The 15,346-nt window shown below is 49.5% G+C and overlaps 1 protein-coding gene across 4 annotated transcripts in view; it reads left to right on the top strand.

The window, feature by feature from the left end:
* The window catches only part of HNF4A (hepatocyte nuclear factor 4, alpha), a 39,254-nt gene that overhangs the window by 20,132 nt on the left and 3,776 nt on the right, over positions 1 to 15,346 (top strand). For 2 of the 4 annotated variants that reach the window (XM_014943644.1, XM_014943642.1), the window contains exons 2-9: positions 2,385 to 2,562; positions 4,444 to 4,538; positions 7,010 to 7,116; positions 9,482 to 9,637; positions 12,906 to 12,993; positions 13,493 to 13,648; positions 13,924 to 14,160; positions 14,814 to 14,936. In XM_014943644.1, the coding sequence (XP_014799130.1) occupies positions 2,385 to 2,562; positions 4,444 to 4,538; positions 7,010 to 7,116; positions 9,482 to 9,637; positions 12,906 to 12,993; positions 13,493 to 13,648; positions 13,924 to 14,160; positions 14,814 to 14,936 (1,140 nt within the window). The remainder of the gene's footprint in view (positions 1 to 2,384; positions 2,563 to 4,443; positions 4,539 to 7,009; positions 7,117 to 9,481; positions 9,638 to 12,905; positions 12,994 to 13,492; positions 13,649 to 13,923; positions 14,161 to 14,813; positions 14,937 to 15,346) is intronic. The other 2 variants (XM_014943645.1, XM_014943643.1) reach the window with 1 other exon arrangement.

The raw sequence follows: 15,346 nt of genomic DNA, 5'->3' as shown, positions 1-15,346 counted from the left end.
TCTCTCCTCCTCCTCCTCCTCCTCTGCCTGGCTCCAGACTGGGGACAGGTCTCACCTCCGGGGCTGCTTTGGCACTCCAGCAACTGCCTGCACCTCTGCCTGCAAAATCTCTGCCTGGAAAACCTCTGCCTGGAAAACCTTCTCCTCCTCCTCTGGCCGAGCACGGCAGGAGAGCTCAGCCCTGTCCTGCACAGCTCCAGCCCAGAGGTGGCTGCTCAGCAGGGACCAAGTTTGCCACTGTCACAGACCAAACGCATCCCATCTTCAGACAGGCTTGGGGACCTCTCAAGGGGCTCCCGTCCTCTTAACACAAATCTCTACTGCAAGAATTCAAATTTTAAGTAGGATTTCTTCTTTCTTTTATTTATCTTAACCCCAAATCAATCCCACTAATTGCCCTTCACTGCAGCAGCCAGAAGCCCACATTTCTGGCATTACAAAATAAACTTAATTGGAAAATTATCCATTAGGCAATAATTTCATTGTCAGTTGGTTGTTAGACTAAGATGTTGTAATTTCTTTGATAACGGTGCCAGTTTTTCCTGCTTTATGTTGATCTGATTCCAGCATGATATACTGCTAAAAAGGGATTTATCTGGGCTGTCACAGATACACAAGTAATGAGATTATAGGCAGATCAGCTCTTCCTCTCTGGAGGAAACTGGAAATTGAACTTTCCTTCTGGAATGACCTCCATCTAGCCGAGCCCTCGGGATGTGTTCAGAGGAAGGTTTTTGGAGGCAAGCTGGTCACAGGGATGAGAGGCAGCCAGAGCAGGCCTGGGGGAGGCTCCGGGCTTTGGGAATAGAAAGAGGAGCTTTGCACACACAGAAATGTGGCTGTGTCACAGGGTGTGCCAGGCAGGGACACAGAGGCAGCAAACTGACTCGGGAAAGAAATACAGGAGGGACACAAGGCATTAGGAAGACAGAAAGCAGGCAGGGAAATGAAAGCTGCTGCCAGAGCTGTAGAAGGGGCTGGCTCAAGATCCCTCATGCCAGTTTGCTGCTGGGGATCACAGGATCCACTCCAGGTTACACACGCCAAGGGGTGGCATGAGGAGGCTGTGCAGCACCTGCTGCAACATCCCTTTCTCTGCAAAATAAATGCTAATGTTGTAGCCTGCCCCAGGCAGGCCTGCCCCAGCCTCCCCCAAGACCCATGCTCCAGCTGCTCAAAGGAGCCCTGTTGGGATGAGCCCTTTTATAGCACCCAGCCCCCTTTCTGCTGGGTGCCAAGTGGGAGCAGCTGTGACCCTTCTGGGGCGAGAGTTAACTGCATCCCTGCCAAACCCAGCGACCAGGGACCAAGAGACCCAAGTATTAAACTCTCAGCAGGTTTCTATGGCTTTGTCTATCCTGGGTAGCATTTGCAGCCAGGATTTCCACTGAGGCAGGGGAATGTGCCCCTGCTGATACAGGAAAATGTGCATGGGAGGGGACAATTAGATCAACTGAATTAAGGGCTGATCCCTTCAGCCTTGAGGTTTGTTTGGTTTGCTGGAGGGGTTTTAGTGTAGGGCTTGTAGGGTTTGGAGCCTGTCAGATGTCCTTTCCTACAGAGGCTGCTGCAATTCCCCATTCTCCCAAAAAAGCCCTGCAATTGCCAGCCCTGCTCGGTTTGTAAGGGCTGTTAGACACATCAATCTCAGCTGTGGTGCTACCAGACTCTGGAAGACACCCAGCGTACAGCCTCCTCCATGCTATAGCCTCACCCTTTTTTTCTAGGTTAGTTTGATCCCCCTTTGATTCCCTCCCTTGTAGTGTTTGCCCACATGGGTTTTCCAGAAGTCGTTTAAGTTTGTTGTGTACTTAAAGTCTTGTTCTTCTGAAGAACAGCCGTGCAGGCTGGAGCTCCATGCCTGGCAGAGAAGCTCTTCAGCAAAGGGAGCTGGTCACCTCACTTCTCGAATAGTGTCTGCTCAAGGCTGTCTTGGGCTCTTTTGGGGCTATAACACAAACACCTCCCTAATAAATCAGCTGCTCACCCTGAGCTGTAATACCTCAGCTTTAACTCTGCACCAGTTTTTTCTCTGGCCACACTACTGCAGCCCAAAGCGTCTGCAAATCCCCAAGGAATTTTGGCTCTGCTCTGTCACTTCTGCAAATGGGTTTCCGCTTTGTCTGAAGGCGTCACTGGAGTCAGGCCTTTGGGAAGAGCTGTCCCACCCTGGCACACTGGGAGTTTTTGCACACTCAAAATGCAATGACTTAAGACACTCAGAGCACTCACCAGTCCTTAAACATCTCTCTGACCAGTCTCTGCCGCACAGCCTGGCTGCAGCTGCCTGGTTCCTCCAAAAATCAAGTCTCTCACTGGAAACGGAGTTAGGCAATGTTGGCTGTTTGTCTCACTGTCTTCTTCTTCCTGTGTCCTTCCTGAAGCAGACACGTCTCCATCAGAAGCAGCCAACCTCAACACTTCCAACAGCATCGGGGTGAGCGCGCTGTGTGCCATCTGCGGGGACCGCGCCACGGGGAAGCATTACGGGGCTTCCAGCTGCGATGGCTGCAAAGGCTTCTTCAGGAGGAGCGTCCGGAAGAACCACATGTACTCCTGCAGGTAAGGACAAAGGGGACAGAGTCGCATGGCTGAGACAAAACAGTCCCTAGGAGCTGAATGGCAAAGCCCCCGGAGCACAGCAGCATGGTCCTTCATCCTCTTCATCCTCTCTGCATCCTCCATCACCTTCCCTAAACTCACCCCTCAGCTGAGAAGGGCCAGAGACAGCTCTCACTCTGGGATTGCCCTCCAGTGATCAGCTGGGAAAGACCCTGGGAGGTCTGACCCTGTTCTTTAGGGGCCAAGCACATGTTCTTTGCATGTTCTTTGCAACTGTGGATGCAACCAGCAAGCGAGGTGGTGCCGGGGGGGGGAAAACCTTATCAGAGGAGCTGAGCACCTCACTGCTCTGTGCTCTGAGTGCAGCAAACCCCTGCTCACTCCCTGGGGGCACTTCAGTGACCTCCTATCCCTTTTCCATCACGAGATGGAAGTGTGTCTGTCATCTACCTAAAGTGCTGTTTACAGCATTTGCCTGTTACATGACGAAAGAACATCTAAGGACACAAGGTGGGCAGCATAGTGTGCACGTCTCTGGGGATGAGACATGCACGTTGCTCCTACAACTCATACACTGCACCTTTGTCACTGGTGGTAGCTCACAGCTCTCCCATGCCACCAGTGACTGTGACCTGCCTGCTCACTGCTCTGAGCAACTGAGACACAGAGAGTAGCGGGGGAAATCCAGGAATCCTCAGCTCAAACTGTCTAAATCGCTTGGGCTTTTTGAGTGAGTTACTCCTGATGGCCTGACAGCCACTTAGAGAGCATGAACAGCAACACGACGCTAAAATCTGAGGGACAGAAAGCTCTTGATTTGTGAAGGGCTTTCATGTGCACATGAAGCACGTTATCGCTTGCACCCCAGGGTTATTGGAGCTGGCTGCCCAGGGAGCCCCCTCTCCACAGCTCCAGTGGGAAAAGCCAAGGTGCCCGGTTCTTTGGAGACTAGAGCTTTTATATAAGTGCTACAGAAATGCTTTAAAAGCTGCTTTCAGGCATCCATTCGGGCAAATCTTAGCTTGGGGCTCTAAAAAGCGTGGTAGAAACAAGCCTTTTCAAAAGCTACAGAACTCGGCATGGCTGGGAGCCCTTTCTCAGCTCTGTATGCCTTTGTCTTTGCTTTGCAAGCTTCATCAATCCACAGTAAATTAGAGGAAATTTGCAAGTGAAATTCATGCTGCAAATGACCACCAGGCTCATGCTGCGTGCAAGCGCCACACACATGGGAGATCAGTGTTTGGTCCACCATGTGTGTTGGATTTGGTGATCCAAGTGTGGAGGGAAGGAGCTCGTTGCTCCCCAAGTCCTCTCCCAAGCACAGGTGGCTGCAGAGCTGTTTGCACACCAGCAATGCCATCCAGAGGACAGAGCCAACCTGCCTGGACGCCAGACACAGCCCTGGAGGGATGCAGGGACTTACACCTTACTAGCCCAAGAACAACCTTCTACACATTTCTTTTAAATTCAGAATAAATGCATTTTTCCTCCCTTCTAACTGGGATCTAACTTACAACAGAGGCTCCCAAGTTGGCTCTGACCCTCCTGCCTCACTCTTTTAACTTCACTGAGGCTCGTTAGTCCATCATGAGCATCCTATGCCCAGTGATTAGTGAGTAAGACCAGCAGCTTGACTGTGTGCAACTGTTAGCTCTATCCCATCCTCATTGAACATCCAGAGGTAGAGCAGAGGGCTGAGATGTTCAGTGCAAAGAAGAACCCCCAGGTTAAAGCAAGAGTGGAAATGGCACAGACCAGGGCTCCCTTCTCAGGGTGAGACTCTGGGAACCTGCTCTGGTCGTGTCTTGGAGTTTGGGGCACTGTCTTATCCTGCCTTCAGGCTCAGACTTGCTGCTCCTCACAACCTCTCTTTCTTCCCAGGTTCAACAGGCAGTGTGTGGTAGACAAAGACAAAAGAAACCAGTGCCGGTACTGCAGGCTGAAGAAGTGCTTCCGAGCAGGAATGAAGAAGGAAGGTGGGTGATGGTGTGGCTTCCCTGCGCTCTCCCCAGCAACCACCCCGTTTGAGGAAACCCTCTCAGCCCAAGGCCAGTCCCCGCTGTGGACACACTGGCCCAGCCACCTCAGCCCTGTCTTCCCTCCACAATGCTCCCCTTTGCACAGACCCAGACATTACAGTGGGATTTAGGGAGGGTTTTGGCATCCAGTCACGAGCCCTGCGTGTGCCCAACCTGTCCCACTCCCACCTGTGCAAAGTCTTTGAAAGCAGCCATCATCCCAAGGGTTGAGGATAAGGCAGGGGGGCCCTGTGTGCTCCCAAATTCAGTTTCAGTGTCCCTTCTCAGGGCACCTCTCAAAATGCCAGCAAAGACAAGCCCACGAGTGCCACAGGGCCTCAGAACTGCCCGTGCTTATACATAGAAATCACACCTCGACCTCTTCAGCTCACCCTCACTCGCACTGACACACACACACCAGTTACGCTCCCACGTAGCTGGGACATCTGAGCCCTTCAGGAATGCTTCTCAGTATCAGTGAGAAGCAGAAACCTCAAAGACCTGGAAATTTTGAAACGCTTTGGGAAAACTGCTTTAAGTGCTGTTGCCCCAGAGTCACTGCAAAATCCACAGCTGGAGAGGTGAGTCCAGCAAAGGTCCAACTGTCATTTTGCCCCTCTTTCCTAAAGTGCATGTAGGTTCTTGCTGATCCTCTGCAGAAAGTTTAGTTTTATCTGATACATCAGCCACAGCAGAAAGCTGGAGCATTTTGGCTATTTAACTCCCTACGAAATGAGTAAAGATATCCGCCCCCTTGCATGGCCCAGGCTCACCCCACCAACTTCCCTGCCTCTCTGACTCTGCAGCCATTCCAGGACCCCAGGACTCAGACACAACGGGACAGGATTCACCCCTTGTTTATCCCCACATGGTTCTCGGGAGTGTTCACAGTGGCAAGGAAACCTGAGGCTGCTGATGGTGCTGCTGGTGGCCCTGCTGGTGGTCCTGCTGGTGGTCCTGCTGGTGACCTTGCCTGTGGTCCTGTTGGTGGAGGACCAAACTGCAAGGAGAAGCCCAGAGGAGCTGCCTGGCACCCCACAGAGCTCACCCCATTGATGTCTGCAAAGGGACAACCGGGATGCATTTGGCCCTGCTGTTCCCTGTAGAGGAATTAAACCAGTGCTCCCCCCAGTTAACACTCCCTTGAGGAGAAACTTAGAGAAAAGGGGTCCTTGAAGACAACAGGGAAGTACCAGCAGTACTTGGGTGGCTTCCCCAGGAACACTGTGGGAACACCTCTGAGCAGGAGCATTTCTTCCCTGTTAAAGGGGATGGGGTATTGCAAGGAACTTGGCTTGACTTTTCCTGAAGAACATAGGAATCCTCCTCTCCCTGCAGCGCCCGCTCATCCCATGCCCAGAGCTTTGCTGCTGTCTGTTAATATTCAATAGAAGTTACATTAGGTGCATGACCAGCTAATACTGAGCAAACATTTGGAAAACATCATGGCGTGACTGAACTCGGGGGCCTGATACTGATAACAAGCAGCATAACCTTGAGAGCTCCTATTTACAGCCGCTGACTGCAGGGCTTTTCTCCTGGCCCAGCCTCATTATTGCTTTTTATCAGGCAGATTTATACATTGAGAACGTATTAATCCAGAGAGCCACCAGCCTAAGGCAGGGACTGTTCTGTTTCCCTTGCCATCGATCAATACCGTATTTGAGCAGATGGCTTTGACTGGCGGGGCTGTGGTGAGTTATGGCCAGCCCACGGCCTTGTGGCAGGTAGAGAGGCAAATCCTCCCCCTGCTTCTCCACTGCTTCTGCTCTGGCTGCTGACACCTCTAGACTCAAAGCTCAGATCCTCAAGACCAGACCAAGCAGGGAGGCACGTTGGGGTCAAACCTGTCCTGGGAATCTCTTTACATTAAGGTACGAGAGGGCTCTGTTGCTCTGGATAGATAAGGAGGAGCTGTTCTGCACTTCCTTCCTTATTGTAGCTTAGACGGAAGTTTTCCAACCGCACCTACGCAGTTCAGAGCTTCCTGGAGCTCACAGAAGTCATGCAGACAGACAAAGAAGCCATGGAGATACTCGACTCCTCCGTCTCACACATAAGCTTTGCGCTGCATGTGTGAACATGGCCACCACTTCAGGTCCCATATCTTGAAATCAAAAAACTTAGAGCCAGATCCTTTGAAAGGAAACTTTCCCATTGAACTCTACAGGCTTTGAACCAGGAGCCTGGGCTGTGAAACGACCCCGTCCCAGGGAAGCCTAATAAAGTCAATGTGAAAAGAGAACCATCAGATGTAGTCGGCTCTCGCAGGCATCCCGTCACAAGCCAGACACCACTGCACCTCTGCCCTGCCAGGCAGGGAGGCTGGGAAACTGCAGCTAAGGAAGGGGAAAGCCAAAACTCTGTGCTGGTTTTCGGTGTGCGTTGCCATGACTGACCTGCAGCTCAGCCAAAACACTCTCTTGCAGCCGTACAAAACGAACGGGACCGAATCAGCACCCGGAGATCCAGTTACGAAGACAGCAGCTTGCCCTCCATCAACGTCTTACTGCAGGCAGAAGTCTTGGCACAACAGGTATCTCTTCTTTCTTCTTTGGCAAATACAAAAGCATCAGGCACTATCTGGCCAGTAGAGCCAGCTGAGTATTTACCAGCTGAGTCTTCAAATTACCACCTCTTTTCTAAGTAACTTATCTGCCAACTCAACACTGGTTTTTCAAAAGCATTTGTTACCTGAAACCATCCTTTTAATGCTCCTTGGTCCAGAACTCAGTTGTAATAATATGCAATAATCTGTTCTGCTTTGATGGGACACATTAAGGCTGGAGAGCCTGCTGGAAGAAAATAGGGTAGAATGCTTGAAATCTGAGGAGCTGTGGCCACCTAAGCCAGCTGAGGGGCTGATCTCGCACGAGCAGCCTCCCTTCCCTGTTAGGAGCTTTGGATCCTGGCTTCCTGCACAGTTTCATGAGGAATCAGTTTCATGCTTGTTTTATGCAGATATTCTTTCCAGTGTGTGTTTGAAATTCCCCATTCTCACAAGCATACTGCCAAGACTTATTTCCTAGAGTGTTCACTTGAAAAGATGGCTCCGTTTTAAGAGCAGCACTCCCAGTCAGGGGGAAAATGAGGGATTTGCATTGACAGTCCATGTTCTTCCTTGCTTCAGGGGTCACATTACCCTGAAGACTGTCCAGGGAGATGCTCCAGGACAGGATGTGTCATGCCCTGGGCTCTACATTAGGACTCAGGCTTCAAGGTCCACTTCCCTGAGAAGGGGATATGCCAGAAGGGCTACAGGGCAATCCTGTACACAAGATGTGTGTCCAATCTCATTGCACATCTCACCTTGTCCTACGCAGGCCCTAATGTATTTATATACCCTATAAAAATAATATTGGTGCTGCTCCCAGAAGTGCACCCAGATAATGGGGTCTCAAGTCACCAGAGCTACAAGGGAAGGACATTTCCAGGAGTCTGAGTCCTGCAGTGCCATCACATGTAAGTCTGGAGCAGGGGCTGCGGATAAAAAACTACAACCACCAACAAATCCAGGGGAGCTCCTGCTCTCCCACCGAGCACAGAGAGACTCATTAAACAAGGCAGGCTCCAGCACAGTAATTGGTAACTTTTATGTGCCTAGCTAATTAGAATAAGATACTGCTGAGGAGCTGCTTTCTCCAAGATCTTGGGTCACTCACTCAGAGGTCTTTATTTATTTGCTAAGCCTTCCGGGCTCTCTGATTAGGGTAATACATGGTGAGATTTTTACAATCTTATTTATTCAATAATAGCTGGAGAGCTGGAAAGCTTCCAGGTAATGCAACCTGAAAAAAAAAAAAAATTAATGCAGGTGGCATTTGAACTCCATTTCCTTGGGGAGGCTGGCAGGGTCCAAGCTGAGAATGCTGGCAGGAAGAGGACAGGAAGAGCTGATGTTGTACAAGAGCAGAGAGGGCAGGTGGAGGGCAGCGACGGGGTTGAGTTAATTGCTTACAGAAGCATGAGGATAAAGTAGTGACTAAGGGCAAATTTTTAGATGAGCTGGGTGAGCAGCTATGCATGAGAACCGGGCAGGAGGTTGGGTGCCTGCTTTGGGGGAGATGTTCTTTCCAGCTCTGTGCGATGGTACTTGCAGAGTTGTCAGGCTTGTCCTTTGCAAATGAAGTGGCCCCGTTGGCCTTTGCAATCACAAAATTTGACCTGTGCTGTGGGCATGTTTGGACACACACGGTTTTGCCAAAAGGGCCTGAAAGCTGGAGGGAGGTGGGAGATTGTTGTCTATAAAGTCTGTCTTTAGCATTCCAGCATGGGTAATGACAAATATTAATGACCTGGTGGTCACAGAAAGCAATGTCAGACCTGGAAAGCTCCCTTCTTGTGCTCAGGCTGACTCAGAAGGAGAAGCAGAGCCTGTGTGCCTCCTGTCAAAAGCAGGGGAGGTAGATCTGGCCAAGCACTGGTTCTAGAGCAGGGTGGAAGGGGAAGCACTTCTCTGCCCTTTGGTGGGACCAAGTAGCTTGTGCAGCAACACTGGGTGGATGTGTCCTTGCTGTAAGGACACCAGTAAGTGCTACTGGTGAGGCTCACTGCTACACAAGCCCCTCTGTTCCCTCCTGGATCTTGACTGAGCGCATTTGTTCAGTGGGAGGAAGACCCTGGCTTTAGAAACATTTCTGTGCTTTCCAGTCTATTCAAGGCACAACCATTTACCAAGATGTTCCACAGCCTCAGCTCTGAAGCACTTCATGTTTGCAGATCCCCAAGTTGATCTCAATTTAAACAAATTGTGCTACATATTCTGGGGGCTGGATGTGCAACAGAAAAACGTAATTGTTGATGCTGGAATCTGCATCAGCACAACCCATGAGCTGGGGATTTTCCTGTCTATTGTTTCCTCTGTGGCACTGAAACCTGAAGGACCTCTTCTCTCCTTCCAGATATCATCCCCGGTTCCCGTGATCAATGGAGACATCCGAGGGAAGAAGATTGCCAACATCTCTGACGTGTGTGAATCCATGAAGCAGCAGCTGCTGGTGCTGGTAGAATGGGCCAAGTACATCCCTGCCTTCTGCGAGCTGCCCCTGGATGACCAGGTGAGTCCCTCCCTCCACCCCACCTCGCTCTGCCCCGTCAAAGGCCGTGGGGAGCTGAAGGAGAGCCAGGCAGCTGAGACCTTCAAAGAAAATGTGCATTGTTCACTCTGTTATCCTGACTGCTGCAGCTGATTGGGAACGGCATCCATACAATGCCAGCTCAGGCCATTTGCATGGGCAGCTAATCAGTCAATGAGCACAGTCATGATAACACTGAGCTCGAATTAGGAACATAATCAGGTGCGCATTTTGCATGGCTCTATCAGTCAATTATTTATTAATTATCATTTGCGCAGCGCTTTGAAAACCTGAAGTGCTATACAAATACTTAAGGTAATCAGACTTAGGAGGACAGATTTCTAGCCTAAGATCTGCTCAAGACCTAAAACCAAATCTGCCTGTCTATCTTTCCTTCTGCCTCTTGCTCGGACATATGTCTGTATCTGTTCTCCTGGTGCGGAATTAGGGAAACTAAACGCTAGTTTACTCTCATGGCAATAAGAAAATCTCCCTTCAGAGTTGAAAAACAGAAATATATTTGCATTTAACACCAGTTACTAAAATTATGTTTACTCATTCCATAACCAAGATAAGCATGGTGGGCTTGATATCACCTGTAAAACTATACTGCAGGATCTCAGGCAGCCTCAAAGAGGTGCAAGGAGGTATCTCCTGTGTAAGTCTAAATTTCAGAGGTCTGCAGCAGATGTTGATGTGCGCCCAGCTTTGAACAACACGTGTGTATGCATGGTGAGGAGGCTGCAAAGGGAAGGGATAGCACTTCTGGCAGGGTACAGCGCTTCTGGCAGCAGCTAGCACAGGTCCTGTCACAGGTAGGAAGGTATTTCCAATCTGCCCAGTGTACAGTCAAGAAACCAGCATGTGTTCCCTTCAGCTAGGATCAGTCTCCAGCACTACTGATCTAGAGGTAATTTTTATATCATGAAGAAAAAGGATATCCAGCAAGTGAGAGTATCTAGATGATCAAAACCCCCTAAATCCTAAATCTGAGCTCTTCAGTAATCCCCCACCAGCACAGAGCCCTGGGGAATTCAATACTGTTAACACACGAGCATATTTCCCTCTTTTTTCTTGTGTGCAAGTGCTAAATTGTTTAAAATGTTAAGAAATCTGTTAAACTCCTAAGGCAAATACAACTCCAAAATGATGAAAACCAAAACGCATTCCAATGGCAAATGACTTTCACACCCAGCAGAGCTTGGGGCAGCTCGGCATAACCCACTGCATCCTTGTGCCATTTGGAACAGAGGCAGCACACCTGGTTAATAACTGCAAACTACAGAGCTCATTTGGCACTTGTGGAGCTGCAAAATTTCTCAAAGAAGAAAACAAAACTTAAAGGTGACACTGTCTGAACCCTGCCTTCCCACAGGGGAGAGGCTGTTCCCAGCATGTTTCTCAGTCTCGACTGAAACTGGTCTTCTGTTACGACCAGCCATTCCCCATCACAGGCAGTTCCCAGTCAGTCCCAAAGGGCTTGAGAGGAGAGATTGTGCTGCATTAAAACTAATCAATTCAGGCCATCCACACTTTCCGAAGGACAGTTTGAAAACAAAGGCAGCAGACACTCAGGGGAGCACAGGAGGAAGGAGAGAAATACCAGGGAGCAGGAATGAACAAAACTACACACAAGCCAGCTGCCCAAGCGGCACGAGGGCCAGTCAAGACATGTCCAGTGGGAACATTTGATGTTGGGAAACACTGTTAAATTGCCATTAAAATGTTGCCTGAGAATGAATCATCTCTGCCAACATTTTTATAAGAAAGGTCATACCTAACCCCTCTTTCTTCCTCTGCACCAAAATGTCAAAGTACTGGGTTTGGTGGGGCAAAGCCATTTAATTTCCAAGTTAAAGTTCTACTTTGTTGTGTTACAACATTTATATTTATCCTAGTTCACAATGCAATGATGTTTCTGAGGTTGATCACTGCAAGAACAAATATCAGATGAGATGGTTTTGCCTTGTTCAAGTAATTTACTTTAACCCTGCTCAAACAAGCAAATGGTGGTTCCAATGGTGGTTGAGCTTTCTTGAATTTGCATTATGCAGCAAGTTTCTGCAAGAGGGGTTTGCTCCCCCTTGGGACTCACAGTTTTTCCATCCTTCTCAAAGTTTCCTCAGTTTTGTGCAGCTCTGGGAATTACAAGCAGCTCAGCTAACACATCCACCCATGTTTGGACAGCGATAGAAAGAGGCTAGATTTTGGCATATAGATAAAGGTTCCCCAGCATCATGTGTGTGTAGCCTTTTTGCAAGGACCTCCGTTCTGTTTATTTTGCATAACTCTTTTTCACCCTCTGCAAAAAAAACGTTCCTTTCTCAAACATCAGCACCTTTTCTAACCAGAGTTCTCTTCTACAAGTGACATGTTGTCCAGGCATTTCTCATAGGGTAGAACTTCTCTTGGCTTTGCCAGATGCTGAGGGATAACACACTGGAAAAGGGGACCATTCCCATCAGGACACACGTTTTAGAATCTCTCCATTAATGTTTAATGATTGTTTTCTCCAGCAGAGGCTCCTGGCTGGACATTAAGAAGCCTCTGTGTCAGGCTGTCCAATCGTTAACTTCTGTTTCTGCCTAAATCTCTGAAATTTTTAACTGAAGGAGGGCAAAAGATACAGAACATTCTCAGGAACCACTGGAGGGTGTAAAATGAAACACTTCAATCATTAACGTCAGGGCTGAAAAACATCCCTTTGTCTTCCCTGGCCCAAATGCCCGCTTCTGCAGAGGGAAGGAATGGCCAGAGGGTGACCCCACCAGCCAGGCAGACCTGGGTCCCCATGAGTGTGATTTCAGTGGGAGGTGGGCACAGCCCACAGGGACAGCAACTGTCCGCAGCACTGGATCGTACTCCTCCCCATTTCCCAGGCTGGAGCACGGTCCCCAGTTCTGCACTTGGTAGGAGTTGTTTTGTCTGCAAACAGCCCACTGTGAACACATCCCACTACTGGTGTGAGGTCCTTGGGACAGTCTAGCATAGTCTTGCTCAGGACATGTGCCATGAAGATGAGATGTTTCAGGTGCTGTCAATTATCTACTGGTTCTGCTGGATTTATAGCTGTTTATGCACAGGAGATCATTTTTTGACCTCTTTCTCTGACTGTGACTGGAGAGAGTCCCTCACTCCCCATCCTTGAGTGCAGCACAGGAATTCTGGGCTTTTTCCCTCTTGCCTGTGTGAAATCACAGCCTCGGCTCTGTCTCTGCATCACCCAAATAACTTTTCCCTGCCCTTGCAGGTAGCGCTGCTGCGAGCACACGCAGGGGAACATCTGTTGCTGGGAGCTGCCAAGAGGTCCATGGTGTTCAAGGATGTCTTGCTGCTAGGTAAAGAGTGCACTTCTTCTCCTGGCCCATCTGCTGCTGCAAAGCTTCCCTGACGCAGTGAAGGAGAGGGTGGTTCAGTGTTTGAGGGCATCCTTTTTGAGGGTGGCTTGATCTCTTCTGTATTTTAGCAAGCTTAGCACAAATTTTGGGTGCAGCTAGGCCTGGCTGACATCTATGTCAAGGCAAAGTTGGGGGACTGTGAACATTCATCTTGCTCCCCCCAGGTTTGTATAAGCAGGCTGTGGTGTGATTGAGAAAGACTCTCACTCCTCATTCAGCGTTTCCTCGCTTGAGTGACTCCTGAGTAAGGAGAGGCTGCTCTGGCAACACAGATCAGCATTTCTGGTGGGTTGAGCCAGGGAAGGGGCAGAAGAAACTTCTGAAGTCCTCCACCCTCAAAATTATCTTAGCATTGGTTACCTGGGTTTTGAACTCCTTGCCACCCTTGATAAGTCTTGGTCAATGACAAGGTGATGGTTTCTGTGCTGTTTGTCAAAAGGAAATGACCACATCATCCCACGGAACTGCCCTGAACTGGTGGAGGTGAACCGTGTGGCCATCCGCATCCTCGACGAGCTGGTCTTCCCCTTCCAGGAGCTGCAGATAGATGACAATGAGTATGCCTGCTTGAAAGCCATCATCTTCTTCGACCCAGGTATGCGCCAGCTTGATGAGGGTTACCATCAGAGTGGACTAGTCTGTGTTATGCTAATACTGGCCCTGAGTTGTGGAAATGCTGGCTGGTCTCCTCCCTGGGCCAAACTGTTCTTAGAGGGAGGGGAGAAGTCAGCCTTAGAAAAAACTTCCATTATAGCAGATGGTACACAACGAGAGACAGCCCACCCCAGCCTGCGCCCAGACTCTGTGCTGTTACTGAAGGGTAGTTCCTAGAGAGGCAGCCTGGATATTTTGCTCTGTGGGTTGTTTCAGATGCCAAAGGACTGAGCGACCCCTCCAAGATCAAGCGGATGCGGTACCAGGTGCAGGTCAGCCTGGAGGACTACATCAACGACCGGCAGTACGACTCGCGGGGCCGCTTTGGGGAGCTGCTGCTGCTGCTACCCGTGCTGCAGAGCATCACCTGGCAGATGATAGAGCAGATCCAGTTTGTCAAGCTCTTCGGCATGGCCAAGATAGACAACCTGCTGCAGGAGATGCTGTTGGGAGGTGAGTACTTGAGGGTCCTACAAGAGGCCTCTCAGTGCTCCCTGATCACTGGCCCCTTGAGAACCTCCATAGCCATTGTTTCCTACTTGAAAAAGGCAGAGACAGCCTGTGTGCAGGTCAGCCCTTGATTCACACAAAATCATCTCCCCCTGTCATTGGCAGCAGTAACAAAAGGTCCTCCATTTCTCACCTAAGGAGATGCATTAGCTGCGCATCTATTTATTGAGAGCTGTGCCCTCTGCATGCAGACAAGTCTTGATGGACAACCCCCAAACTCCTTCCAGCCAGCCATTTCACTAATCCTGCTCTGTGCCAGAAGGGAGTCATCAAAACAAAAGGGTCTGAAAGGGCAGGTTGAAAGAGTGTCCCAAATTTTCTACTGGGAGCATCCAATGGGACAAAACAAAGTCAAAAGTTGCCACTGTGCTATTCTTTACGTGAAGGTGTGACTCAGAAGGAGAGGACTATAATCCTGTATAAGAGAGCTAGTGAGCCCAAGGCATCCATGGGGGAAGAAGGGAAGGGTGTGCTCCAGTCACATACACACAAGCAGATCATGCATAAAGCCTTTGACGTTGTGGTGCAGTGGGTCTGCCCATCTGAACTGTCTCCTCCTGTCACCATGGCAACTAATGTCATATGCACGTTTTTAGGCTCATCAAGTGAAACGCCGCATGCTCATCACCCCCTGCACCCTCATCTGATCCAGGAGAACCTGGGAACAAACGTCATTGTGGCCAACACAATGCCTCCTCAGATGCACAATGGGCAGATGTGTGAGTATTGCCAGACGGATGGAAAGCTCCCAGAAGAGACCAGGAGCTTTCCAGAATCCCTGTGGAGGTAGTTTCTATCTTGCAAGCAAATTTCCATGTAAGACAGAGTCTCTGATAATGAGTATGTGAGAAATTCCTATGCAGAAAGGAGGGAACGACAAACAGAAGGTCAGATTAGATTAGGTTAGACTGACTCAACAAGATGTCCCCTAGCAGACTGTAACTTTTATCTGGCCCTAAAATTTAAGGATGAATGATCCCATCCAGTGCCTGCTGATATCAATGGAAAGGCTCCCCTTCCCTTGAATGGTTCAGACACGCCTCACTTTGCGCAGGAGCTTTCCAGAATCCCTGTGGAGGTAGTTTCTATCTTGCAAGCAAATTTCCATGTAAGACAGAGTCTCTGATAA

This window comes from Calidris pugnax, unplaced genomic scaffold, assembly GCF_001431845.1.
Source record: "Calidris pugnax isolate Ruff unplaced genomic scaffold, ASM143184v1 scaffold118, whole genome shotgun sequence".
Classification (NCBI taxonomy): Eukaryota; Metazoa; Chordata; class Aves; order Charadriiformes; family Scolopacidae; genus Calidris; species Calidris pugnax.
This window is presented reverse-complemented; position numbering and strand designations above follow the sequence as displayed.